Consider the following 26,482-nt stretch of genomic DNA (forward strand, 5'->3'; position numbering starts at 1 on the left):
CTTCATTACAGGGAGAAGAAGCAGTTCAGAATTAGCCAGGGAAGACACGCATAGAGTCCAAGGAGATTTTGAACACAAAGCTTTCACTATCTTTAGGGACGTGTTTTTCTTCTGGCATAGATGTGTGACAAAATACACGGAGCATTGCCACCTAGGGAAGCTTATCCCAGCTTGAGTGCCCAGAGTTTTTATTAGAGCTTTGTTACATTGCTATGAATGACTCATCTCTGCCTTTAGGTCAATTGCATGACCCAAAGCCTCCACTCTAAGGTCCATGGTTGTGGTTTTTGTGGTGGTCAGCTTCCTCACTAAACAAGGACCCTCCCATTAAGTATGACATAGGTTACCTCACAGAACCTGAGGGGAAAGGCGAGACCTATCTTTAGGCAAGGCCAAATTCTTGTCTGCACAGTGACTTAGCAAGTCTCTTCACTGTCTGCACGTCTTCCACCTCTGGGGCTCTTTTCTGGGCAAACCCATTAAAATAAACCAGTAAACTTATCACCCTGTAATCCCTCTCTCTGACCCTTGGATCCAAACATCATCACTTGCCAGAGGAATGTATATCATCACATTGTGTTAATTCACTTAGCACAGCCATACCACAAAATTGGCATGGGGTATTTAGAAGTTCTTGTCTGGGAACCTCCTGAAATCACATGTCATATTTTGCAAGTATGGCTGTGTTTGGCTGTGGGGTGGGGGTGGGGGATCAGAGTTCCTATATTTTATCAGATTTCAAAGAGGTCCATGTCCCATAAAACATTGAGTGCTCCTGGCCTAGATAAAAGTGAATTATCTTCTTCCATTCCACCACTGCTGGGCTATTCCTTCACGAGCTCTGGGAATCACGTTTGCCAAGGGAAGGGGGCAGAGTGGAGACAGTGCCTGGGCTGGCAGGAGAAGGGCAGTTTTGCTATGTTAGTTTACAAGGCCTCTTGGGTTAATTCTAGAAGCATCAAAGCAAGCTTTTCTTCTGTCTTTCCTGTGCTCTGCAGGCCAAGAGTTTCTTGTGCTAAAATAAACAACTGGCAGTTTCATTAGACTCCACAGAAGGAAGGAAGAGGTTTATGTTTCATACCTTTTATATTATATAACAACATTACTATGCGAACTTCAATTCTTCAATCTGTTTATTTTAACTTAAAAAATAGTATTAATGCTATAAATAGAATAAACCATGTCCAATCCTGAGCATTTACAATAAGTATGCAGCTGGTAATATAGCCTCTGAAATAATAAACTACTTATCCCTGATGGTGGGGCTTTGTGTATATCATCCTTAGATTGTGGTAAGCTATAGCTGGCTGGAGGGGGCAGGTGAAGGAAGAGGTTCTACTTGTTTTGGACTGAAAACTGCCAAACATTATTTTGCTTCTGCCACAGTTCTTTGTACATCATGACATGTTTGTGTGAGGCAGGATTCAACTCTGTTTTACTTCACTAAGAAATATGAAATCTGTTGAAAAAAAATCTGTTAATTTTCAATTTAATTTGATTGGCTCTTAAAACATCATGGTTCTCACCAGACAAGGAAAGAAGTATTTGATGCTCTTATTCCCAATTCATTCAAAGGCATGATGTGAGTCCCACCCAGAGCATGATTCAATATTAGATTCCATGAGGGATACAACATGAAATGCTCATAGCTTATTAGGGGAAAGATTAGCAGTTTCCACAGTCACAACATTTCATTAGAATTGTCAATTTGCGTGTTTTTGTTATAAACTTTTTCAAAATCTTGGGCAGTGCGTGTAGCTCAGTGAGTAGGGTGCCAGTCACATACACTAAGGCTGACAAGGTTGGCAGGTTTGAACCCGGCCTGGGCCAGCTAAACAACAATGACAACTGCAATAAACTTTTTCAAAATTTCAATGATATTTTCTGCAGGAACAGAAAAATCCATCCTAAAATTCATGTGGAATCTCCAGGGACTCCCAAAGAACCAAAACTATCTTGAAAAAAGACTAACAAAGTAAGAGAAATCACGCTTCTTAATTTTAAAACTTACTACAAAGCTACAGTAATCAAAATAGTGTGGTGCTGGCATTAAAACAAACATATAAACCAGTGGAGCAGAACGGAGAGCCCAGAAATAAACACTCATGTATATGATCAAAGGATTTTTGACAAAGGTACCAAGACCATTTAAATCATCCAACAGGGAAAAGATTGTCTTCAATAAATGGTGCTGAGGGCTCGGCGCCTATAGCTCAACCAGCTAAGGCACCAGCCACGTACACCTAAGGTGGCGGGTTCGAATCCCCAGCCCGGACCCACCAAACAACAATGACGGCTGCAACCAAAAAATAGCTGGGCGTTGTGGCGGGCGCCTGTGGTCCCAGCTACTTGGGAGGTGGAGGCAGGAGACTCGCTGGAGCCCAGGAGTTGGAGGTTGCTGTGAGCTGTAATGCCACGGCACTCTGCCCAGGGGGACAGCTTGAGGCTCTGTCTCAAAAAAAAAATTCTCAATAAATGTGCTGAGGAAACTAAATGTCTGTATGTGAAAGAATGAAATTGGACTCTTACACTGTATCCAAAATTAATTCAAAATGGATCAAAGACTTAAATGTGAAAGTTCAAGCAATAAATATCTTCGAAGAAAATAGGGAAAGCTTCACAATAGTGAGCTTGGCAATAAGACTGTTCTCCTAGGGAAGAATAGTTACGTTCAGGGCTGGAGTCAGAGGCGTGGGTTCTAACTTGATACTGCCACTTTCCTACCTGTGTGGGCACAGTATCCCCTCTACTCAGATTTCTATATGTAAAAAGAGTAATAGAATGTTGGTGACTATGAGATAAATTAATGCATGCAAAGGACTAAGCGCCTGCCTGGCCTGTGTCCTATTCTCAGTAGCTGTTAGCCATTCCTATCCCTTCCAGGGCAGGTCACATAATATAGGAGGTTAGTAGGTGGGATTTGAGCCAGATTTTCTAGGTCCATATCCTGATTCTGCCCTTTACCATCTCTGTGACTGGGAAACTGCTCAATGGTTTTCCAAGGACTTTTAAATTCTGATTAATAGAATTAGTTCTCATCTCATAAAGTGTAAATATTAAATGAAATAATCCCCTTGTCTAGCTGCTAGAAAAGTGATTACTGCTTCCCTCTATTCTTGCCTCCTGCTGCTCCAGTGCTCAGCACGGTGGTGGGCACATGGTAGGTGCTCATCCAACAAAGCATCACACTGTCTTAACCAATGACGTGTTTAATGACATGGGTATATACTAATCATAACTGGGGAAACACGGTAGAAAGTTGAATATGCAATTTTATCTCAACTATGTGAGAAGGAAAAGCAGTGAAAAGGTGTTAGAAGGAAATTTACGAAAATATTAAGAGGCCACTCCTTAAATGGAAAAGTCATACATGGATTTATTTCCTATTTCTTTATATTTTTGTATGCTTTTCAACTTTTTTATCATGAGCATGTTCTTTTACCACTGGAAAATATTAAAATGCAGTTAAATATGCTGGGAATGAGTATTCCTATGCTTTCTGTCACTTGGCCCACTGGCTTCTAGGAGTGACTAGCAATCACCCTAATAGGGCAAGAGGCCATGACCTTGAGGTAGACATAGATACCTCGACTCCTCACATGTGCTGTGTGTGCCTGATGTCTTAGGGAGCCTGAAATCTCCTTGAGGGTGTGGAGTCTCCTGGCCAGTCCTATGCTTTCCTTCTGTCTTGCTCAGGGTCTCACATGGATATTCAGGGTCTGGCACCTGGGTATCCACTGAATACATAGCTTTAATGCTGGAGAGACCTTCAAGCTGGCTTCCACCGCCTGCCTGAGGGACCCAATGCTTCTGCCGCACAGATGGAAGAAGAAGCAGAGATCATGGAAAGCCAGATAACTTCACGTCTTTGAACTGGGTTTGGCTCTCAAATTACCCAGCTTTGGGGGATAGTGACCTCTTTGCAGAAGATATAGTGTTTGAACTGAATCTTACCAAAGGTGATGATCAGAAAATAGAAAAAATTTTTTAAAACCTTAAAAATAGTTTTTAGATTATTTTAGACATATCATTTGCTCATTGGAAACCTCAGAAAATAAAGACATCGAGAAGTGAAAATGTTCAAAATTCCACCACTCAGACATTATCACTGTTACTATACTGACATATATTAATCCAAATGTTTTGCTGTGCACACATGTACACATAGTCATGTGTACATATTGTCATGCTGTCTGTGTACATATACTGTTTGCACCTTTTTTCTTTCACTAAACAATATATTGTAGACCACTTTCCATAAATATAGGTATAGGTGTACATCATCTGATTAAAGGTGGTGTAGTCTTTCATCACATAGATGTACCTTAATTTATTCTTAATTCTAATGTGTCTTGTGTTGGGCATACAATGGGCAAAGCACACATGGTGCTTGGTGCTTGCCCACATAGAGCTTAGGGACTGCAGGGGAATTCACGCAATTCAATCAACCCAAATAAAAGATGCTAAGTGCCATGTGTGTAGGGGGTAGACGTTTCTCCTGAAGCACAGAGGCTACAGTCCCCAGCTCATAGGCACGCCAATTATTATTCACAGTACTGTTTGTCACCAAGCATCCATTCGTATGGTTTGGTCATGATGCTCACAGCATGGGCTCAGTGCCACGAGGGCAGAAATGTAATCATATTTGCTCCCGATTGTACTCTCAGTGCCTGGCATAATTTCTGGTGAATACATAAATAAATGAATAATATTTCTTTGGATAAATTCCCAGAAATGAAATTATAGCAAAAAGTATTTAGCCGAAATCTAAGACATCAGCATAGTTTTAATATGTAGACGATATTAAATTTAAAAAGAAACAATCAGAGATTCTTGTGTGACATATAAATAAACTTGTTGATCTACAGTGTAAGTCAGCGTGCCTTTCAACAGATACTTCTGTGTCTTGTCTTGGTACCCCAGTTGTGTAGCAAATGAGATACTATCTCTACTCCATGAAGTTTAGAATGTTGGGCAGGGAATTAAGAAATACATCTGTGAAAAACCAGCCATTGTTTTACAAAATAATAGACAATATTGCCGAATGAATGACATAAATAGAACTTCAGAACTTTTGCCAGTAATTCGGAGGACCGCAGCATGATGGAAGCTAGTAGTTACTGCCATAGTTTTACCAAGAGGCTGTACAGTTTACTCATTCACAAGGGCTACGTACTGGTATTATCTTTCTTCTATTTCAGCCATTCTGATAGTATGCGAAGGTACCACATTATTTTTTTAATGTGCATTTCGTTAAAGACTAATGAAATTGAGCAACTTTTCCTGGGATTATATGCCAGTTGGATGTCCTGTTATGAGAAATGTTTATTCAAATTTTGGCACATTTTTAAGCCTCGCGTTTTCTCTTCTCCTTAGTGTTTTGTAGGAGTTTTTTTTATAGGTTCTGTTTCTGTGACCGTGTCACACATCTGGATTGCACAGATATTTCCCCACTCTGGCTTTGCCTTTTCACTTTCTTAATGGGGCGTTTTGATGTGCAAAACATCTTAAAATAGACCACTTTATCATTTTAAAAGTGGCTAAAATGTTTTATGTCCTCTTAAGGAATCTCTGTGTATTTGAAAGTCATAAAGAGAACTTCACATGTAGTTTTCGAATATCTTTATTGTTTTGATTTTGGACCCACAATCAGGATTTTATTTTTGTGTATAGGGAGCAGTAGGGATAAAATTCATTTTTTTCCCCACATGGAAATCCAGTTGATCCATCATTTATTGAAAAGACCATCCTTTATCTACTCTACGGTCATCCTAATCATCAATCAGTGACAGGATATGTGTAGCTCCTTCTCTCTGTGCTTTTCCATTGTTCCTTTTATCTATTTTAGGGCCAATACTGCACTGTCTTCATTGCTATAGCTTTGTGATGAATTTTAACATCTGCTTGTGTGATTCTGCCAGCTTTATTTGAATGTTTCAGTTTCTATTACCTCTTCCCCTCCCCATCCCCCATTCTTCTTGGACTGTGGGATTCATCAGGTCTGTTAGTTAATGAACCTGCATAATCTTCTGTTTATGTAGGACTTCTTTAATTTCTGTCAATAATGTAGTTTTCAGATTTCAATTGCAATTAGATAAAACCTGTTTAATGAGCTTATGTTTGTATCAGTAGGTCCAGAAGCTGGCAAGTGGTAGAGCTATCTGCAGAGTTTTAAATAATATTGCTCCAGACCCTATCTCAGATCTACCACATCAGAATCTGGGAGTAGAGCTCTGGGAGTCTAAAAAGCCTTCCAGATTCCACAAGCCTTTTGGTGGAATTAAAAATTGGTACAAATCTTTTTGGAAAACAAATTTGGCAAATTTTATTGGCATTTGAATAGTCATATCTGTAGACCTTGTAATTATATTTCTAGGAAGTTACATTAATGATTTGTGTACCTTTACAAATGCACATATGAAATAATGTTTATTACAGCATAGTTTGCAATAGGAAACTATAGCATACTACCTCAATTTCTATCGATGGAAGATGTATTGAGTAAATTATGCCACTTACATACAGTGTAATATTATTTTAATAGCTAGCTTTTGGAAGTGAAGAACTAATATATATGTATTAAAGTGGAAAGATATATATGATTAAAATTTAAAAAATCTAGAAGCAGAAAATTATTATATAAGCTAATATGTTGAAAACATCTGTGCTCACATGTTACACATAAATGTTCACAGACATAAAAATAGTCACATGATTCTATCCTCTAAGGAATCTGAAGCTTTTGATCAACCCTTCTGCATCCAAATCTTCTAGATCCTTCACCCAGATCCTATAAATGTGCAGTAGGATGGTCAGTGAGTTAGAGTCAAACCATATGAGACCTAGGGATGGTTCTAATGGCAAGAGTTGGGGTTGTTGCCCCTGAAGTATGCAATGCTGGGATGCAAGCACCTCTTTGATTTCTGATAGGAGTGGTGAGCAAGGATTGGCTAGTGTATTATTACATGTTCATTTAGATGCAGGTTGAGAACAAAAATCCTTTTGAAATTTATAAACGTCTAATTTCCATTGCTGTTTATAATAAGAAGGCATCAGTTAAGTTACACAAACTTTTTTTTTTTTTTTACCATTTTAATGATTGTTATGTATAAATTCATTGGCATTAAGTACCTGCACAATATGGAGTAACCAACACAGCTATCCAACTCTAGGACTTTCCTACATCCCCAATGGAAACTCTGAACCTGTGAAACAATAACTTCCCATTCCTCCCTCCCCCAAGCCCGGGGAAACCTCTATTTGACTTTTTGCCTTTCTGAATTTGCCTATTCCAAGTACCTCATATAAACAGGATCATACATTGGTCCTTTTGTGCCCAACTTATTTAACTTGCCATAATGTTTCAAGGTGTATCCCTGTTGCAGTATACATGAATAAATAAATATTTAAAAGTTAAATGTTTAAAATATTTAACAAACGTGGGGGAAAATTCCCAGGTTCATTTTGATATATAGCCAAATTTGGGACCACTAAATTAGAGGAGATTCAAAAGGATGAATGAGGCCCCTCAGCCTCCTATCCGAGGCCCCTAGTTCTGCCAACAGCCTTCTCAAAGGTCCAGCTTAAACATCTTTGAAGTCTTCCTAGTTGTGCGGGACAGAAATATTTCCCATCATTTGAATGTTTTAAACTGTGAGCTCTATGTGACCACCATTATGTTTTAATTAACCTATACAATTCTTTATTTTGACCCATAATTTATAAAGTTTCCTACAACCAACTCTCTCTCAATAGCATGAAGTCTGGCTGCTTCTGAAAACTAGAAAACCTGACACCCTGAGCCAGCATTCCTACCCAGAAACAAATGTTTAGAGTTGAGAAGCAGCTATGCCGGTACCCGTTTGACACAGTCCCCAGCCTCTCTGTTGCCTCCCTCATTCTGAGGATAAATGCCTATTGCTAGTTACTTGTACTGGTCTTACATTTTTTTTTATAATGTAGAAATACTTTCTGAATTGTGGTCACTATCAAAAGAGGAAAAATTTTTTTAAATGAGAGAAGCTTGGAATTTCTAAAGTGGCCCATATCACTCCGGGGCCTTTCTGCACAGGGCCCATATCTCTTGCTATGTTACAAGTCTCTCATAGTGGATATAGAAAGCACTGCATGAGTGGTAAATGATGATCAGGTCATCCAATGTCATTTGAAGGCTCTGAATTCTGAAATGAAAATTTCTGAAATGTTTTAGACGTTATTTTTATTTTTATTTGAGACGGAGCCTCAAGCTATCCCCCTGGGTAGAGTGCCATGGCATCACGCTCACAGTGACCTCCAACTCCTGGGCTCAAGCGAGTCTCCTGTCTCAGCCTCCCAAGTAGCTGGGACTACAGGCGCCCGCCACAACGCCTGGCCATTTTTTGGTTGTGGCCATCATTGTTGTTTGGCGGGCCCGGGCTGGGGATTCGAACCCGCCACCTTAGGTGTATGTGGCTGGCGCCTTAGCTGCTTGAGCCACAGGCGCCGAGCCTGTTTTAGACGTTATTCACTCTTCCTCCCTGAGACTGTCTCCCACCCACCCATTCTTCACAGTACAGATTAAGTATTGTGTTGTCCTAGGGGTTTCCCCAATAATCTCTCCTGTACTTCTGGGCCTGAAGCCTCTGGGCTCATCCTGTTCTTCCCTGGTGGCGTCCAAATCACCCATTCACCGCCTTGATCTCCACAGCACCCAACTCTCGCCCCAGGAACACGAGCTTCTCAGGGCACTGACTCCGTGGGCGCCTAGCTGGGTACGTAGTGGGTCCTTGAAAGATTCTATGTCAAAGGGAACTATTGTTTTAGCATTTAATTTTCTTTAAAGTCTGTTGATGTAAGGCTGTTTAGGACTGTCTGTTGTTTTTTCTGATTCCTGCATTTTCCTTTGTTTTTCATGGAACATGCAGCCGATTTCCTGTCAGGCTTTGCAAATAAATATCAAGGTCAGGGGCTGGAAGCATTTCTGGAGCTATTGTGGCACCTCTTGATTCCACCCGGCCAAGAAATGCTTTCAACCCCAGAGGGCAGAAGTTTTTCAAAACAAGACAGTTCCAATAAGGGCGTGGGCTTCCCCCATTCTCTCGCACACCCTCCCTCTTGCATTTTAACTACATTGGGAAGAATGGAAATTCGGGAAAGCCTTGGTATTTTGAACTGCTAAGTAGCCGAGGTGATCAAGCCTATGGTGAATTCTCAGTGATGAGAGGTTCCTGCAGACAGGGAGGTGAGGAGGTGAAGGGGGCCCTTTCTGAAGGACTTTGATCTCTGTGACCTGGGGGCACTCATCCAGGCCTTGTACATATCCAGGCTGAAGTGAGCTTGGAGGCCCAGCCTTTGGGGTAGTCCTTTAATATCTGAGTCAACACAATCCCCTTTACCCCCCTCCTTTGTCACCCCCTTTGCCTGGGTTTTTCTTTCTTCCTTTTCCTCCTGCTCCAACACTTAGCAGTTTGTCTGAGGGGGTCTGCGCAGGTGCATAAGAGGTGCCAGGACAGGGTCAGAGGGCCTTGTCAGGATCTTCAGGCAGCTGCTAGGTGCTGAGTTTGTCCTGAAGGCTACAGCACCCTTGTCACTGAGCAGTGCAAGAGGGAGTGTTGCCCCCAGGCGACGTTTTTCACAGGGACTGTGGTGGTAGATAGTTGGGCCCTTCAGGGCCAGGGGTTAGCTGTTCATAATCTCCTTCAGCCTCTTCTCTCCTCTGGAATTGGAAAAGTGACACTTTCTTAATTATATGTGAAGAGTTCAACCTGATGACCGTACTTTCTGGAGCCATTGGGGAAATCAGGTTGCTCTTCCTGTCCCTCTAAACCAGTGGTTCTCAACCTACCTAATGCCATGGCCCTTTAATACAGTTCCTGTGGGTCACAACCCACAGGTTGAGAACTGCTGCTCTAAATAGTTCACTGCAAATCTCTCTCTCATACACACATCAGTGATATATGAAATTACTTCCAGATAAGGAAGTCTTCCAGTTCTGAGATAGAAGCAGATTGAGAGTGAACCAGCACTGTCTTCCTTGGCTGTAACTCTCTGACTTAATTACACCTCTGTCCAGGGCTGGACCCATGCAGGCCCTTTCCAGTGCTGGATGGGAAAGGAAGGATGGGAGCAGGAGGATGTTGGCAGCCGGCCCCACCCACCAACGCCTGTCCTGCCTCCAGGACACCTGCTATGTGGGTTCCACATTTCCATCCCCAGGGCCACCCTTGGACAGAGACCCCCATTACGTCTTGCTTGGATCCTTGCAACCATCTCCCATGTGTCCGCTGGCCCCTGTGTCTGCACATTTGTCCCTCACGAATCAAATGAATATACGTCTGATTTGATCACCCCTCAGGTTAAAATTTTTTGATGCCTTCTTCGTAACAGTTAAAGTGCTAAGTCTTGAGTCTCTGAGTCTGGACCCCTGGATTCAGAATGAATCAAGATTCATTCCATTTTTCGGGTTTTTTGTCCCCCACTGTTGCTCTTCTACCCCCATGCAAGCTTTGCGTTCCCAAACTCCTTGAAATTTCTCTAGTACACATCGTCCTCTTGGTACCCAGGGCCTTTGCTCTTTCATGCAATACTTATTCATCTAGTGAACACATATTTTAATTTTATTATGATCAATATAAAAGGCATTAGTGTCTTGAGCATTGCCCTTGATGCTGGGAATATCTGGTAGCTGGGCTCCTCCTCTTCCTGGGGTGTCCAGCCTCTGAGAGAGGCAGGCACAGAGAGTAATCAGACTAACAGTGGTTAACGGTGGGAAGTGTGATGGAGGGAGCCAATGAGGATGATGAAGGGGAGAAAAGGATAGGTGTTCAGGAGGCGAGGAGCTGGCTTTAGAGAGACTGGGCAGAAAGGCTGTGGAGGCCGGGCACGATGGCTCATGTGTGTAATCCCAGCACTCTGGGAGGTTGAGGGGGGTGGATTCCTGAGCACAGGAGCTCGAGACCAGCCAGAGCAGGAGTGAGACCCTGTCTCTAAAAATAGAAAAGGTAGCTAGGTTTCATAGCCGATGCCTATAGTCCTAGCTACATGGGAAGTTGAGGCAAGAGGATCACTCAAGCCTAAGAGTTTGAAGTTGCTATGAGCTGTGATGATGCCATAGCACTCTACTCAGGGTAACAGAGTGAGACTCTGTCACACATGCGTACAGGGAAAAAAGAGAAAGAAAGGCTTGTGGAGGCTGAGGCATTAATCTGAGACCTCAAAGGTAGAAAAAAACAGAGAATGGAAGAGTCCTCTGGACAGAGAGCATATGCCAAGGCCTGGAGGCAGAGATGCATCTTTGACCTTCAAGAGCCAGCAAGGAGGCAAGTGTAGCTGAAGCTTCAGGAGTGGGGGTAGGGAGTAGGCGGCAGGCTGCAGGCGAGATGGGGGCAGGAGCCAAGTCAGGCAGCACACTAGGAGTATGAGCTTTTTCTAAAAGCAATTCTGTAGGAATAGGCAGCAGGAAGACCAGGTTCACATTCTAAAGAAGTGCCTCAGGCTGTGGTATGGGGAGTGGGTAGGGAGTGAGGGCTGGGTGACCCCTGGAAGCTCTTCCACGAGGCCTGTGAAGGGCACCCCTGGTGTGGACGAGGTGATGGTGTGTGTGGTGGGCTGAAGGGTTGTGTTAGGGGGGAAATCAGCAGGTCTTGGTGAAGGGCTGAAAGTTGGGTGCAGGGGGAGAAAGGGAAATTTTGGATGCCTTCTAGAACTGTACTTGCGTCTTGAGCAATCAGACCTTCTACTGGGGGAATCTGGGGAGGATTAAGGTTAGGATGCTATTAGCATCTTGTTTGTTTGTGTTTGTTTATTTAACAGCATCTTTCTCTGTTGCCCAGGCTAGAGTGCTGCCCTGGTGTCAGCCTAGCTCACTGCAATCTCAAACTCTTGTGTTCAAGTGATCCTCCTACCTCAGCTTCCCAAGTAGCTGGGACTACTGCCATTAACACTTGGCTAATATTTCTGTTTTTAGCAGAGCTGGGGTCTCGCTCTTGCTCAGGCTGGTCTTGAACTCCTGGGCTCAAACAATCTACCGATCTTGGCCTCCCAGAGTGCTAGAAAAACAAGTGGCAAGAGGCCACTTCTGGCCAGCATCTTATTCTATTTCATTTAGGATGATGAAAATGTCACCTCCTCAATGACAGTTCTTCCATTTCTCCAGGCAACATTCCTTGCTGCATCTTTTGGGCTTCTGTCATCAATTACAATGGTTTGCCACCTTGTCCCCTACATGGCTGGTATGTTTGAAATCTAGTGTGGCCCTTATCGTATCCTGCCTTTTGTCACAGATCCATTTCTCCATTAACTGGCCAGCCCCTTGAGGACACCTCTGACACTGGGTAGAACACTTCCAGCAGAAGCTCCTCCAGACATTTGTTGACTGGTTTTGCCTTGAGGTCATAAGGATTTTAGGAGCATGGGCGTGGCCATCTAGGAGGGGAGGAGAAAGAAGAGGCCAAGGCTGGGAGACACATGCCCCCAGCTGGGCCAGTCCAGCTGGCATGTGTGGCAGTGGGGGCCTTTCCCACATGGCTGCTGCTCTGGCCCCACCCCAGACAAAGCAAACTAGAAGCTCCAGGGTGGGGCTCAAGCATGGGACTCATTCAAAGTACTCCAGCTGATTTAAATGGGTAGCCAATTAGGAGTTTGGAACTCCCAGGGCTATTTTGGCAGCATTGACAGCTCACAGAGGAGGGAGGATGAGCTGGCAAGTGGCACCAACATCGAAAACTTTGGGCAGCTCGTCTCTGTCACACCTGGAATACCCCCAACGGTCTGTGAGCCTTGGTCCTCTTGTCAAGCTAGGGGGTGCCTGCAGCCGAGGACCCCCCACTCAGGTAGTGAGGGAATCTGTTTTTAGGGTTGTCAGTCTAGCTATTGTCCCAAGCAGCAAACTCCCCCTGTCCAAACAGCCCCCAAACCAGCACCCTAAACCAGCCCAGAGTTACCATGCTGGCAGGCAGTGGTGCAGTCTCGCCCTCAGGGACTTGGGGCACGTCTTGGTCCCCCACTGGCACGTGCTCCTCGGAAGGGCTTGCCTCTGGCAGAGCATCGTTTTTTCTTCTGTTGCCAATAAAAATCCCCAGCACTGTTCTTTCTCCTTCGCGTCCTTCTATTGCTTCTGACAGAGTCTGCCAGTTAGCTGAGGTCAGGATTTCCTTTTTACAAACAACCTGCTTTCAGTCAGCAAGGCCAGAGGTTTCCTAAATTACAAACCCTTTCATTGCTCGGGCTGCAAGTCATCCTGTCAGATCACATAAATGGCACAGAACGGGGAGAAACGGAGCCGTGCAGAGAGATACTGAAAGGAAGAAGGGCTCACTCACACCAGCCTTTTGGGTTGTCAAAAAATCTTTCCTGAATGCGATGGCCAATACTATCGCCGCTGTTCCATAGCTGCAGAGAGTGTGAGCAAATTTCCAGTGTCTGGAAGGGGATTTCCTACAGTCTCACATGAACACGCGGTGTGTCCATTATCTCCGAGTTCTGTTAAGCAAATAGCCTCTTTTAAATTCACTTGAGTTGGGAAACCTTCATGCCATATGCAAATACTTTGAAAAGCAAATTTAAAAAGTTATTTTGAAATGTATATGTGTTTTCTTTGACATTTGTAAGAGCTCATTGGAAGACAAATTTTGAACCAAACTCTGGAAGGATGACATAGGTTTAAGGGACTAATGTTACAAAAACAAAAGACATTTGGACAGCATTGGAAAATTGCACCAACTGTGGGCCGGACGCCAAACATACTTTGAAAACTAGAAGGGGACCCCTAAGCTCATGCTGTTCTTTAGTGAGGGACCAGAGAGGCAAAGCCAGCACAGCTCTTAATCTTTCAAGATTCTGAGTTGTATCCAACAGGGTGGGTTGGGGTCACAACATAGCTTTATTTGGCTGTGACCTGAGGACAAAGTATTTAACTCAAATTTTGTAATTTGTAAAATAAAAGGGACTCCACTAGATACTCCTGAGACCTAACATTTTAAGTCTAGCTTAGCATCCAGGGGTCCTCAAACTTTTTAAACAGGGGGCCAGTTCACTGTCCCTCAGATTGTTGGAGGGCCGGACTGCGGGCCCCGGAACGAGTTGGTTGCTAAGCAGGATAGGCAGCAGCGGCAAAAACACCTGGTGGGCCAGATAAATATCCTGGGCGGGCTGCAGTTTTAGGACACCTGAAGCATTCATTACTCATGGTGAAAGCTGTGTGTGCTAATGCAGGGGGGCCTCCCGCCAGTGCTATTCCCGTTCTCTCCCTCCTGAGAAGTGGGGAGCACTCCCACCCAGGCTCAACAGAAGCACTATGCCTGCAACTTTACTTGAAGTGAGGGGCAATTAAAGCCCTCGCCTCCTCCCTCTCCTGGCCATCTACCCCTCACTCTCTGAGCCCCAGACCTTTGCTCCCTGGCTCCTTCTCTTCCCGTCTCCTTCCCCAGCTTGCTGCAGCCCTTCTCTCTCTGGTCTGCTCTTGCCTTCTCCCTGCTTTGCCTGAGCCAACTCTGCCCCAGCCTCAGGTCTCCAGCTGAGACATCAGTTCTCCAGTGCAGCTTTTCCCAGTGCCCAGAGCAGTCCCAACCTGGCCTCCATCGGTAGGAGTTGTTATGAAGGCCTTACTAGCCACCGTCCCGGATGGAGCTCAAGGTCAGGGACTAGATACTAGACTATCTTTTGTGGCTGGTTTTCTAGACCAGGCCAGAAGGATACAGTGTGTTTCTGTAGGTTCTGAGTGTTTAAGGAGCTGGTTCTTCATCTGGGAGAAAAAAATAGTCTGTGAAAACTTAGTCATTGCAATAACAGGTAACATTAGAGGATCTGCCAGGCAATGTCCCAAGCACTTTACCTATGTATTAATATAATTTTGTCTTTGTAATAATAACCCTCTGAAGTATATACTGTTATTCCATTTTTACAGATGGGGAAACAAGCTCCAAAGTTAAATAACGGGCGGCTATGACAGGGAAGCTGAGATTTCAAGCACTCTGGCTGCTGACCTGACTCTTAACCACAAGGCTGAGCTCTCATAGGGTGGTGCTGAGACCACTTACCTTGGACACGTCAGGCACTTCTTGTGTCTCACCATTCCTGCCATCTGCCTACAGCAAGCATTTAGCCATCACTAAAAAGAAACCTAGGTTTCCACTTCCACCATTCTGGTCTCAGGACCTTCTGACCACTGCTCACCAGGACAGAGAGCCCACTAACTAGTTCCCCTTCTTCTCTGACTCTGCTCCACCACCTCCTCTATCCAGCAGTGATCGTCTCAGAGTAAACGAGACCATGGCCCACCCTGGGTAAAGCCCTCAGTGGCCTCCTATTTCACTTAGAATGACGTCCAACCCCTGACCCTTACCTCAAGGCCTTCCTGGTCTCCCTCCCTTTTACAAAGTCATCTCCCACTCCTCTCCTTGGCAGTGGTTTTTGCTTCTAGAACACGAGGGGCAGAAGTGTCCTCTGTGGGTCTCTCCTGCATGCTCCAGTCCTGGGCCTTACATTCTGCCTACCCCTTAGCAGGGGGGCACAGCTCAGACCTCTGGGCGCTCGGTTCCTGCTCCAGGAGGGGTATGCCTGTCACTGACCCACGTCCTCTGTTTTCCATGAAGAACCTGTAACTTATTCAGTAATTCATTTATTGTTTGTTTCCACCAACTCCACTATCAACCACGTCCTGAGGGAAGGGACGTCCTACTTTCAGCACCTTAGGACAGTGTCACATGGTAAGGGCCCAGCGACTCTGTTGAATGGAATGTAGGCTTCCAGTAAAGACACAGACAGAGGGCAGGAGATTCAGGAGAAGGAGCCAACACTCATGCTGTGGGGGAAAGAAGCCTCTGCGGGAGGAGGGACTGCCTGGCGCTGGATGGGATGTGGGTGGACTGAGGGTGGAGGCTGCCACTGTGGGCAGTGCATTGAGCAAAGAGGAGGCAGAGATGCTTGAGGACGGTTTGGGCCAGTAAAGAGCCTAGGGTACTAGCTGAGTGTGCTAGCTCGTTTCGGTAATGAGAGAGAATGCTGGGATCTGAGCTCTAATCCATGATTAAAGTGAAGCTATTTAAACACTTCGACCAGGGATTATCACGTTAGACATGATGCTTTAGAAAATTCATCTTCGAGGGTATGCCCTCTATTTTGTCTTTTTACCTGAGACCTAAAAATCCCTTCACTTCCCACCCTTGCCTCTCTTTAAAGAATTTCTCCTCTTTTCATTCTTAGGGTGTCTGTGCATGCTCAGTAACTCATTATCTAGGCCACTTGGTCCCAGGTGTGCATGTGAAAAATACACATCAGGGGCCTGGGAAACGGGTTCACCTACTGTGTGCTTGGTTTTCACATCTGCATACATTGTTTCTAAGATTAAATTCTCAGAAGGAAGCAAGCTGTGTTTTATAGCTCTGCCACTGATCAACCTGGCCAAGATCATCGAGGTGTGTGTTGGTGGTGTTCTTTGTGGATAAAACTGCTTTCTATTGCTGTCTCTTGGGTATTTAAGTAGCTAAATGTATACTCTACAATCTAAGATGCTTTAGGCTGAATTCTGTTTTATAGTAGAAAAATGAGTGAGGGTCCAGTGTGTAGTTTTGGGGGAAGTAAAGAGCCTTCCCATTCATCAGTTCTCAGTGATCAAAGAAACAGCTGCTAGCCTTCATGTTTAGTCCCCTAAAGGACTGATAACACCATCACTGCAATTACTTCACATTCTTTCTTTTGTTGGATTTTGAATGATCTAATGAAACCAAGATCTTGCTTTTTAATTAACCAAAAGATGATGATACAGCCATTAAAAGAGCTTACAGTACTTCACAAATCAATTTTATTAACTTAAACACAAAATTAATGAAGAAAAATTCTGTACACAATTGTGGACACAACACACCTTTATACAGTAAGGCCAAGATAAACTTTGTCTTTTCAGTCTGCAGAGTACAAAAACATAAAATGAACAGGTTAAAAAACTGTCAACTTCCATTTGCTTCAAGCAAAACAAGGAAAAAATAACCTAATTATTAATTTAAACAATTTGGAGAATCCACAAATGACTAATTCTAGCAGCAACATGAAACCTCAAAGGATGGAGTAGCTTACCAGCTACTTTGTGCCAAAGCTGGTGGTTTTCTTCCCCAATATAATATTAGGATGAATTTTAAGAATTTCATGACAATGAGAAGCTTTAGATGTAAGAAAGTAGTGCCCAAACTGATCATTCTAGAAAAAATTTCTTGTGGTATGACAAAGGTAATATTTAATTTTCCAGATTTATGCTTGTCACATACTATATAATGCAAGTGGAGAGGAACATCATTTCCATGGTGATGATGAGGCCATGGTCACTACTGGCAATGAACTTTCCTCTGGGTGGAGAGGAAAAGCAGCATATGAATGTAGGGAGTAATAATGCAATATTCTGATGATTTCCAGATACTTAGATAAAGGAATACATTATCATGTAAGAAAAAGCAGACATACTAATTCTGAGCACATGAAAACTTTGCTAGTTTCCAATTCATGAATCCCTTTATTAATAAAATATATCTATCATCTATATTCTTTCTGTGGGAAGAAGTATTTGAATAATAATTTTTTCCAAGTAGTTACATATAATACATTAGTATTGAAATGAAATAGTGAGGTGGTATTTAAGAAACTGCTGTATTATTTTATCAAGGCCCTCTTAATAGAATTTTAAAAATTTGGAGAGATGAGATGGGAAAAAATATTTAGAAAACAGAATCCTTATTGACACTTGACATCCATGCTTTTGGTCTTGACAACATTACCTAAAAAAAAAAAAAAAAAAATCCACGATCTCCATATTTATACCCAAAACTCAGATAAGGCACATGAGTTTCTGCACATGTTGCCTCATGCTTCACTATCAAGGCATTGCTACCTTTCAATACCATTCCCTAAACAATATGTAAAAGAATCATCCATTATTACAAATTTACACCAAAAATTCTTTCTGTACATGATTGTCTCAGTGATGTACATATTATACGTTTAAATTAGACATACTTTAAACTACTTTGCAATGTGCTAAAATTCAAAGTACTGTACTTGCCATGGTGTGAGGCAAAGGACTTTAATCACTTATTTCTACTGCTATTGTCTCTTCAATGATTTGAAATCGAAAAAGTCTGCTTGGGTGAACTGTATGGTATGTGAATTATACCTCAATAAAGCTGTTAAAAAAAAGTCTGTTCATAAATAAGTAGAGATGTACAGATTACCCTGGGTATGAGACACCAAAAAGTAAACCTTCTTTATAAGACAATTCCTCCACTGGGATTCAGGCAACACATTTCAGTCTTTTTTGTGCAATCAAGTTTTCTGTATTGGAGAAGCTGTTTATGTCACATTGAAAATGCTAAAACTGAATTGTTTGCAGGTCCTTTCTTCACAGGTTTGAACCGTGTAGTTAATGTGGCAGAGACACATTACACTGTGCTAGAACATTCTCATGGCTTGTTTTCATTGAATTCACAGTACTAGAGTTGACAGCTGTTCTGAAGAAATGGATGTGGTCCTCCATGCACCCCAGGGGCAGAGGTCAAGACCGACAGCAGCTGTGCATAAGTATGTCGAAATCGCTAAGTTCTGTAGTCCAGCGCTGACGAGACACTTGGGCTTGTTGGATTTGTCCCTGGTCATGGAGCAGTTGTGCAGTTTCAAAGTGCCGTGCGCTGTTACAGGTACTCCAGTTCCAAAGCGTGATGTAGGGCCATGAGGTCTGAGTGGCTGGAGATCCTCCAGAAGGGCATAGCATGCTGCAGGAGGGGCAGATAGGGTGAGGACAGGGACGCACCCAACACAAGCCCTTCCAGCTCCCTCCGAAACCCATCACGAAACTCCCCGTATTTCTCAGTGCCATGACAACCAGCAGCTAAGATCTTAACATCATGTTTGTTTAAAACAAAAATTCAACCTTAATCTTCCCCTACTGCAAATGCAGGACGAGTTTTAAAACGTAATCTGGAGTCTGTTCTGGAAAGGGTGATGGCTATTTCCTAACTGGGTCTACACTGTGACTCAAATATCTTTTCCAACCGGAAGAAGAACACTGAGGAACACATAAGTAGCCAGTAGGCTTTTAATGCTAAAGTTTAAAAAGCTTGTGTTTTATGAGTTTTAGCAGGTTTCCCTAGTTGGTAGTATTTTACATTTTTCCTTACTTAATCTTGCAACAATATTTTTCATTTATTTCCATCAGTTCTTCTTCACGTTGACCTTATAATGGCTTTACCAGGTAAGAAAAATTTTAAATGAAAATCTAAGGTTTTTGTAGTTATGATTTAACTCATCAATCTAAAAATCTAGTTTGAAGGACAGGAAACACCTGACTGAACCAGGGACAAGCAGAACAGGTAAAAAAATAGGTTACCTTATTCAAAAAGGTAAAAATATGATAATAAACTTTTATTGCTCAAAGGAACTATAGTAAGTACTTTAGTATCGGCAAAATCTTTTTCTTAAATAAGAGAAACATAATCATCACCTTTCCCTTTAGCTCACAGAATAATTGTTTTATACAAAAAAACAATGTGGAGCACAGAGTCTAATTTATAGTTTTAGTTCTGAGAAATTTTCAAACTTACAGGAAAATTTGTCAGGGAATCAAACAGTGGTGGTGAGGGCTTTTGTTTTTTCATATATAGATAGCTGGGGAAGCTACCATTTCTATCGACATGGTGCCCCAAATGTCACCCTGGGAAAATGGGATATTCTAAACGTAAAATTTTGTAATAAATATTTTGGAGATAAAGGTAGAGTTAGCGACAACTCTTTAGGGGTGATTTTTGGGATACTCTGTTAATAAATAACACCTATGTGATCTGCAGGGTCTTTGCCTCAAATTATACCACCTTCCAATATGCAATGGAGATTTTTCTGAAGATTTTTTGCAGTGTCCATATATCTCTGTTATCCTTCACTAACAGAACAGTCCAGAAATGAGTACTAAGGATCTCTTTCTTTACACTGGAGGACGTACCATTGTGCATTCCTTCTTACAGGGCAGCTGTGCTATGTGCAGAAGAACCAGAGATGCATCTGGCTCACAGTGAGTGGTAGAAATGTACAACAATCAAGTGTGCTCATTTCTAATGTCTGAAAAGAGGAGGTGATAGTTGAGCTGGGTATGAAAGGAGAAAAGCACACTTATGGGTTTGTGTGGGTTGGGGGACAGAAGATAATGAAGCAATTCATTAGTAACATACTAGGTGGGGGTGAGAGAAGACAGAGTTGGAGCCCGATGGTGTAAGGCCTGGTAAGCCCTGCTATGGAGTTTATTAACGAGAGTGTTGAGTTAATGTTGCACCTATGATGCGAACATTTTATTCATTTACATAATGTAAGAGCTTCCCAGTACAAGTGGGTGCAAAATCAATAGTTTTTTCCTTGCATCAGTGTTTAGCCACTGCAACTAATTTTTCTTATATGAAATCAGAAATAGTTGGAAAAGAAGAAAAGAAAAACACATGCTAGAATGAGGAGACCTGGGTTATACTCTCAACTCTGGCATTTACCATATGACCTTCAACTGTGGCATATTCTTCCTGGAGCTCTAAAAATAAGGGCTATGGGGAAATGACCCAGGGTTGCTTCTTATTATCAAAATAGTCTCTTACCTGCATAGCAGCATAGCTACAGTAGATATGTAATACACACAAGATATATTTATCCCTGCCATGAACTGCTTGGCAGGCAACACATATGTGATGAAACACTTTCCTTACACTATAAGACAGTGACAAATTGTAATCATAAATTCAGAGAGAAGAGAGCTTAGCTGGATAGGGAGGGGGGCAGGGAAATGGGATTCCCCATTAGGAAAAGTGATGAGGCTGGAAGGGTGTGTCCATTACAGGGATGTGAAGGAAGGAGGTTTTTCAAGGTAGAAGCACATGAAATACCTATGGGAGTTTAGATTCCTATCTTATAAATGGAGGCTAACACTGAAAGCTGGGACACACTGGGAAAGAACAATTTAAGGCAGCAGCCAGGGGAGAATGGCCTGGAGATGAATTTGGGTGGTGGCAGAGGGACAGTGGAAATAGAGTGATGGGTTAGAAGTAGAGAAGTCCAAAGAAAATTGGAGTGGGCACACTGGTTTGGACAGCAGCATTCATCTGCTTATAATCAGATAAGTATAACCCAAGTGGCGAGAATCCCTCAGGTCACTGGAGCCAAAAACAATTACCCACAAACCTTAACAGAGATATGATTAGTTCATCAAGATCAGGCATAGATTCAGAGGAGTGGGTCTCTTGAACTAAAATATTATCTACTGGGAAAATAATGACACATTATTCCTACTCGTCTTGTCTACAAGGGCAACTTTCCAAATCTCCTTAACTCTACCCTTATGTATCTGATATACTGCATGTAAAGTGAAGTTTGATGAATTATTATAAATGTATTAATGTTTCAAAAATTTTTAAGCACATACTCTCTGACCCAAGTATTGCATTTCTAAGAATTTATCCCATAGCACATGCACGACCCACATAAAGACCCTTCACTGTTGCACTGTTTGTAATAGTAAATACTGGAAACCAGCTATCTCTTCAGCTCCAGAATACTGATGCTCACGCTTAAAAGGATTTGGGCTGATGGGGAGTAACTGCCAGGATGGATAAAGGGAAAAAAGCAAGTACAGAAAATATACAATTATCATGTGTGTAAAACAAAGCATATCTGTGCTTTCATATGCATACAGGAGACTGTTACTTACATTTTAATCGTATCTGTCTAATTATTTTCCATCAAGCCATGCTATATTAGGGAAATAAGGCATTTTACGGTAAAGAAGAAAACCTATCAGTGGCAGTCTTTCTAGGAACAAAGGGTTGTTCTTTTACAAAACAGAGGCATTTCCAACTTCTCTTTGAAGGGGGTATTTTTTTGTGATACAAATTATAGATTAAATTACTGACGACAGTCCTTGGACTACATTGGCAAGGAGAATAAGGATGACAGAATAGACCTCAATTGACCGTTAACAAAACTGGCCAACTGGCTGATTACCTTACATTTCTTAATCCCAGTAACAAAAACCAGTCACTACCTTTAGCAAAAGAACATTAGTTAGGGAGATGAAAGACCTCTCCACAGAGAAGACAGTGTTATACTAGATTTTACAAGGACACGCAACTAAGCGAGCCAAGCTAAATGGTTAAAAGCAGGTTGGAAACACAACCTGTGTGGAGCACGAAAATGTTCTGCCTCATCAAATGTGCAGGACTTCGCTTGTTCACTGTTAATCCTAATTACTCAGAATATCAGAATGTGTCTTTAATCATGAATCTACCTCCCAAAATGAAATAAAACATTCACTTAACTTGATTTTAAAGATACTGAAGATATAAAAACGTATTTCATGGTCTGAAGGAATCTGTGCTTAAATCTCAAGGCCAGAGAAAATAACTGGGTTCCAATCCTATGTGTGATCTTGGTCACAGTATTAATCCTTATTATACTTCAATTTTCTCATCTTTAAAAGGGGTCTAAGAATTTCTTCCACATACAATTGCTATAATTAATAACAAACTGCCCATTTCTGCCCAAAAGAAAAACTGAGGTGTAATAAAGGCTTTCTGATTGGTAGCCATTCTTGTTATTTACCATGAGGATTATAAAAGCATGGCTAGCCATCGCAATTTTTTAGCTTGACTTTTTATAGTTTTTAAAGTGAGATGATGTTGAATTGTAGAGTCTTTCCTCCTAAATTATTTCACATTCTCTACTTCTGTGCAGTACTCCACTTTAAAGATGCTGTTATCGATTATGAATTATTAGATCCTTTCTCTCAACTCAGGCTCAGCTGCTAAAATAGTTAACCTCAAAAGGTTAGACAAAAAGGGAGACTCTTTTGATAAAGTTAGAGATAAGAAAGGAATGTCCCATCTGTCACTCTAGTAGATTGATAACATCTGAATCTTTTACAAGATGATTAGGATTCTGAACCTGAAATAATTGTATGTTTTACACACACAGAGGCAGGTGTCAAGGTGCAAAGAGTTTGTTCACATCAAATATTTTTGGACTCACTACATAAAGTCATCCACAAAATCAAATTTGAGAGCTGGGAGGACGTGCACCTCTGAGCAGTGTGGAACTGAGGAGCAGCCTGCTCCCAGAGGAAGAAGGACCAGCTTGTTTCACACTGTGGCCGAGGACCACACTGCTCAGAGGCCCAAACCAATTCTGTGCTCCAGAGTTCGTCCCAGGAAGAAAATTGAGTTTGGCTTCTCACCGAAAGTTCTGTTTCATGTGCCAGGATACAGTTTGGGGGATTTAATTGAGAGTGAGAAAGATTTTATTTTATACAGACAGCCCATAGGGTGAACAGATAGGCCCAGTGAAATAGTGGTTGGCAGCCGGGGAAGGAAAGGCCAGAGGTGATGCTTATGTGGCTTCCCAGCCAGCACTAGAGGACCTTGGGGGGCTTCCACCAGCACTGACGGCAAGCGTGATCTGGGCATCCGTGAAATCATCTGTTACTTACAGGATTCAAGTCATCTCCTATGCTCCTATTGGAATTCAGAGGCATTGGACTTGAATTAAGCTCAGTGCTGGTATCTATGATCTGGTGACTTTATGTGCTATTTCTGGTGTGTTCTAGAAGAGCTAACTTGTTTCAATTACAAGCATTCCTATGAGTATGTACATGGGGAAGGGAGGGGAAATTATGCTTTCGGTTTATCTCATAAAATAGTTCTTCAATTCAAGAAACATTTATGGAGTACAAGTGTGTTGAAGATAGGCATCCCAAATAACAGGGCAGCACCTGTGGCTCAAAGGGGTAGAGTGCCGGCCCCATATGCCGGAGGTGGTAGGTTCAAACCCAGCCCCGGCCAGAGTCCCAAACAACAAACCAAGAAAGATCAGATCCCTACCTCTTTAGCTCACTAAAACCAGGCATGTACCAAAATAATAACAGTGGGGCAGCACCTGTGGCTCAGTGAATAGGGCACTAGTCCTATATACCAAGGGTGGTGGGTTCAAACCCGGCCCTGGTCCAACTGCAATAACAAAAAAAATAGCTGGGTGCTGTGGTGGGTGCCTGTAGTCCCAGCTACTTGGGAGGCTGAGGAAAGAGAATCACTTAAGCCCAGGAGATGGAGGTTGCTATGAGCTGTGATGCCACAGCTACTCTACTGAGGGCAACAAAGTGAGACTCTGTCTCTAAAAATAAATAAATAAATAAATAACAACAGTGACTACCATTTGTTGTACACTTTATACATATCAGGCTTTGTTTTATGGGAGTTATATAAACTAATCAACTAAATTTAATCCTCAAGTAGTCCAAGGAGCTAAGTGCTATTAGTATTCCCACTTACAGACAAGGAAGGAGAAGTAGAAGTAACTTGTTCAAAGTCACAGGTAAGCAGCAGAGCCATAATTCAAATCCAGGGGGTCTCACTGGATAATCCAAGCTATTTACCATTACAGCTTCCCCAGTCAAAGCATGTGCTACTATAATTGAGCTCTTAGAATAGAAATTTTGAAATGAATAGAACAATGACAGAAAGGCACTGGGGCAAAGATCATTCCAAAAAAAAAAAAAAAGGCAACAGCAGAGAAAGAGTGCTGGGCATGGTCAAAGGAAAGTGAGCAGACGAATGGCCCTGAGCATAAGACGTGGGTGTGGGAGAAAGATAGAGTCTTCACAGTCTGGCTACAAACCTAAGGGCAAATCATCCTCTCCTTTAAAGAAAGCTTTTGCTAAGAGTAAAGATAGAATTATACTCGCAGGGATTCAGAAGAATATGATGAAGTGCATTGGGCAAACTGGGAGCCAAGAGACTTGGAGTCAGGCCTGCTCCCTTTCCCTGTGCCCCGAGGGAGGCAGGTGCCAACCTCATGGTAAAAAGGAGGCATCAAGGCCTTGAGGGCAGGTGCTCATCTTGCAGGCCAGCGCAGAACAATGGGCAGAGGCTTTTTGAAGATGTCTGAAAAGTTCTCAGGCTGTGTTCATTCAGCCTCAGGTAGCAAGGTTTGAATCACCTGGTAACATCTGACATGCGTGCGCGGGATGGGAAGGGACAGGGGGACTGGCGTGAGTCAGGCACATGTGCTGTTTTGGTTGGCAGCTACTCCACAGAGCCTGCCTTTCTGCTCTACCTGTGGCCTTGAGCTTGTGCACACTCCCTATTTATTAAAGGCTTCTCTGCACACATGCAGAGTCTGTTTCAGAGAAATGGCACTTGTTACATGACAATAAACGGGCCAAGACGCACGGGCTGGGGCCGCTCACCTTTTTAGCTCCTTGCTCCTCTTCCACACCATCTCCTATGACAACATACACTACTTTCCTCCCAAACCTTTGGATTATCCTTTCAAAACAGCTTTCTTTTCCTAATGAATAAAAATACATTATAAAAGAGGTTAAGTTTGGATAACACAGTGTGACAGCCCTTGAGCTTTTTATATAAAATGCTTTCTTCATGCTCGGATTCAACCCTATCCCACCTGTGCACCTAGAATAATGTCTTTATGCCACTTGGCTGACACACAGAATAGCACAATAAATTGAAAATTGTAAATTATGGGCAGTGTCTCGTTCTGTCCCCTAGAAATTGGCATTTTCGATAGTCTTTTTCTAAGGACTCATTTACTAAAAAGCAGTATCTAGTTGATCACAGTATAGCACGTGGAGGAAAAAGTGGTATTTTTCAGGACTACTTTTTTCCCTATCAGCTTGGTCGAAACAAAGGCATGTAATTCTGGCAACACGTTTTAACTTGATTTTAAAAATATTTCACTATATATCAAATTCTAATATCTAATCCAAAGACCGCCGAGAATGATAAAATCACTGGACTTGGCTTTGTGATGGCATTTGACAAACCAGCACTGGGATTAGTTCATCCTTTCGTTGGCAGCTAAATTAAAGACCTCATGTGTTTCCCTGAGATATTCTCCTAAAACTCCTTCTGAAATAAATGGCAGGTAATTTGGGTACTACAGTGAGATCACGGCTGCCTTACCCAGGCTTCTAATTGTTCAATGAAGCACTTCCCTGGACGAAAAGTGGGATAAGGGTAATCAAATACCTTTATCTGTCTATTATCTTTCCCATGTCATGACTGAGTTTGGGCTCCTGTGGCGGCTACACTGTCAGCACATCCCTGCAGTTAATGCAGGCATTGTTTCTTCTTAGAGAAGAAAATGGGGTTCCAGGGCTTGGGCTGCCAATAGGGTCATTTTAATGGACAATGGGACAGTTTATAGTTTTCAAATGTGAATGGCTGAGCGAGGCCTGCACCTCTTTCAAATAAGGATCAGATATACTCATGAACAAATTGCTTGTTTGCTTAAACAAATGTCTGCTTTATATTTGTATTTTGCGCTAAAATCTCTAGTTTGCATCTGACAGAATGAAATAGAGCTAGCCCTATTCAAAGGATGCAATTTCAATGCTGCTGTAGGTGCCCACTAAACTGTGAAATAGCAAATCACTTCATGAAACAAATACAAAGTATAGTCTTCATCACTGTAAATATGTACAACC

The 26,482-nt window shown here is 42.4% G+C and overlaps 1 protein-coding gene across 8 annotated transcripts in view; it reads right to left on the minus strand.

Annotated features, from left to right (window-relative positions):
* Positions 1–16,754: 16,754 nt before the first annotated feature.
* Positions 16,755–26,482, minus strand: part of EYA1 (EYA transcriptional coactivator and phosphatase 1) — a 308,341-nt gene continuing 298,613 nt past the window's right edge. For 4 of the 8 annotated variants that reach the window (XM_012809807.2, XM_012809809.1, XM_003797263.2 and 1 more), the window contains exons 17-18: positions 25,226–25,326; positions 16,755–18,731 (exon numbers count right to left, since the gene is read on the minus strand). In XM_012809807.2, the coding sequence (XP_012665261.2) occupies positions 18,651–18,731; positions 25,226–25,326 (182 nt within the window). In that variant the 3' untranslated portion in view covers positions 16,755–18,650. The remainder of the gene's footprint in view (positions 18,732–25,225; positions 25,327–26,482) is intronic. The other 4 variants (XM_012809805.1, XM_012809810.1, XM_012809808.1 and 1 more) reach the window with 1 other exon arrangement.

The sequence above is a fragment of the Otolemur garnettii genome, unplaced genomic scaffold, assembly GCF_000181295.1.
Source record: "Otolemur garnettii isolate 467f Iridium unplaced genomic scaffold, OtoGar3 scaffold00113, whole genome shotgun sequence".
NCBI lineage: Eukaryota > Metazoa > Chordata > Mammalia > Primates > Galagidae > Otolemur > Otolemur garnettii.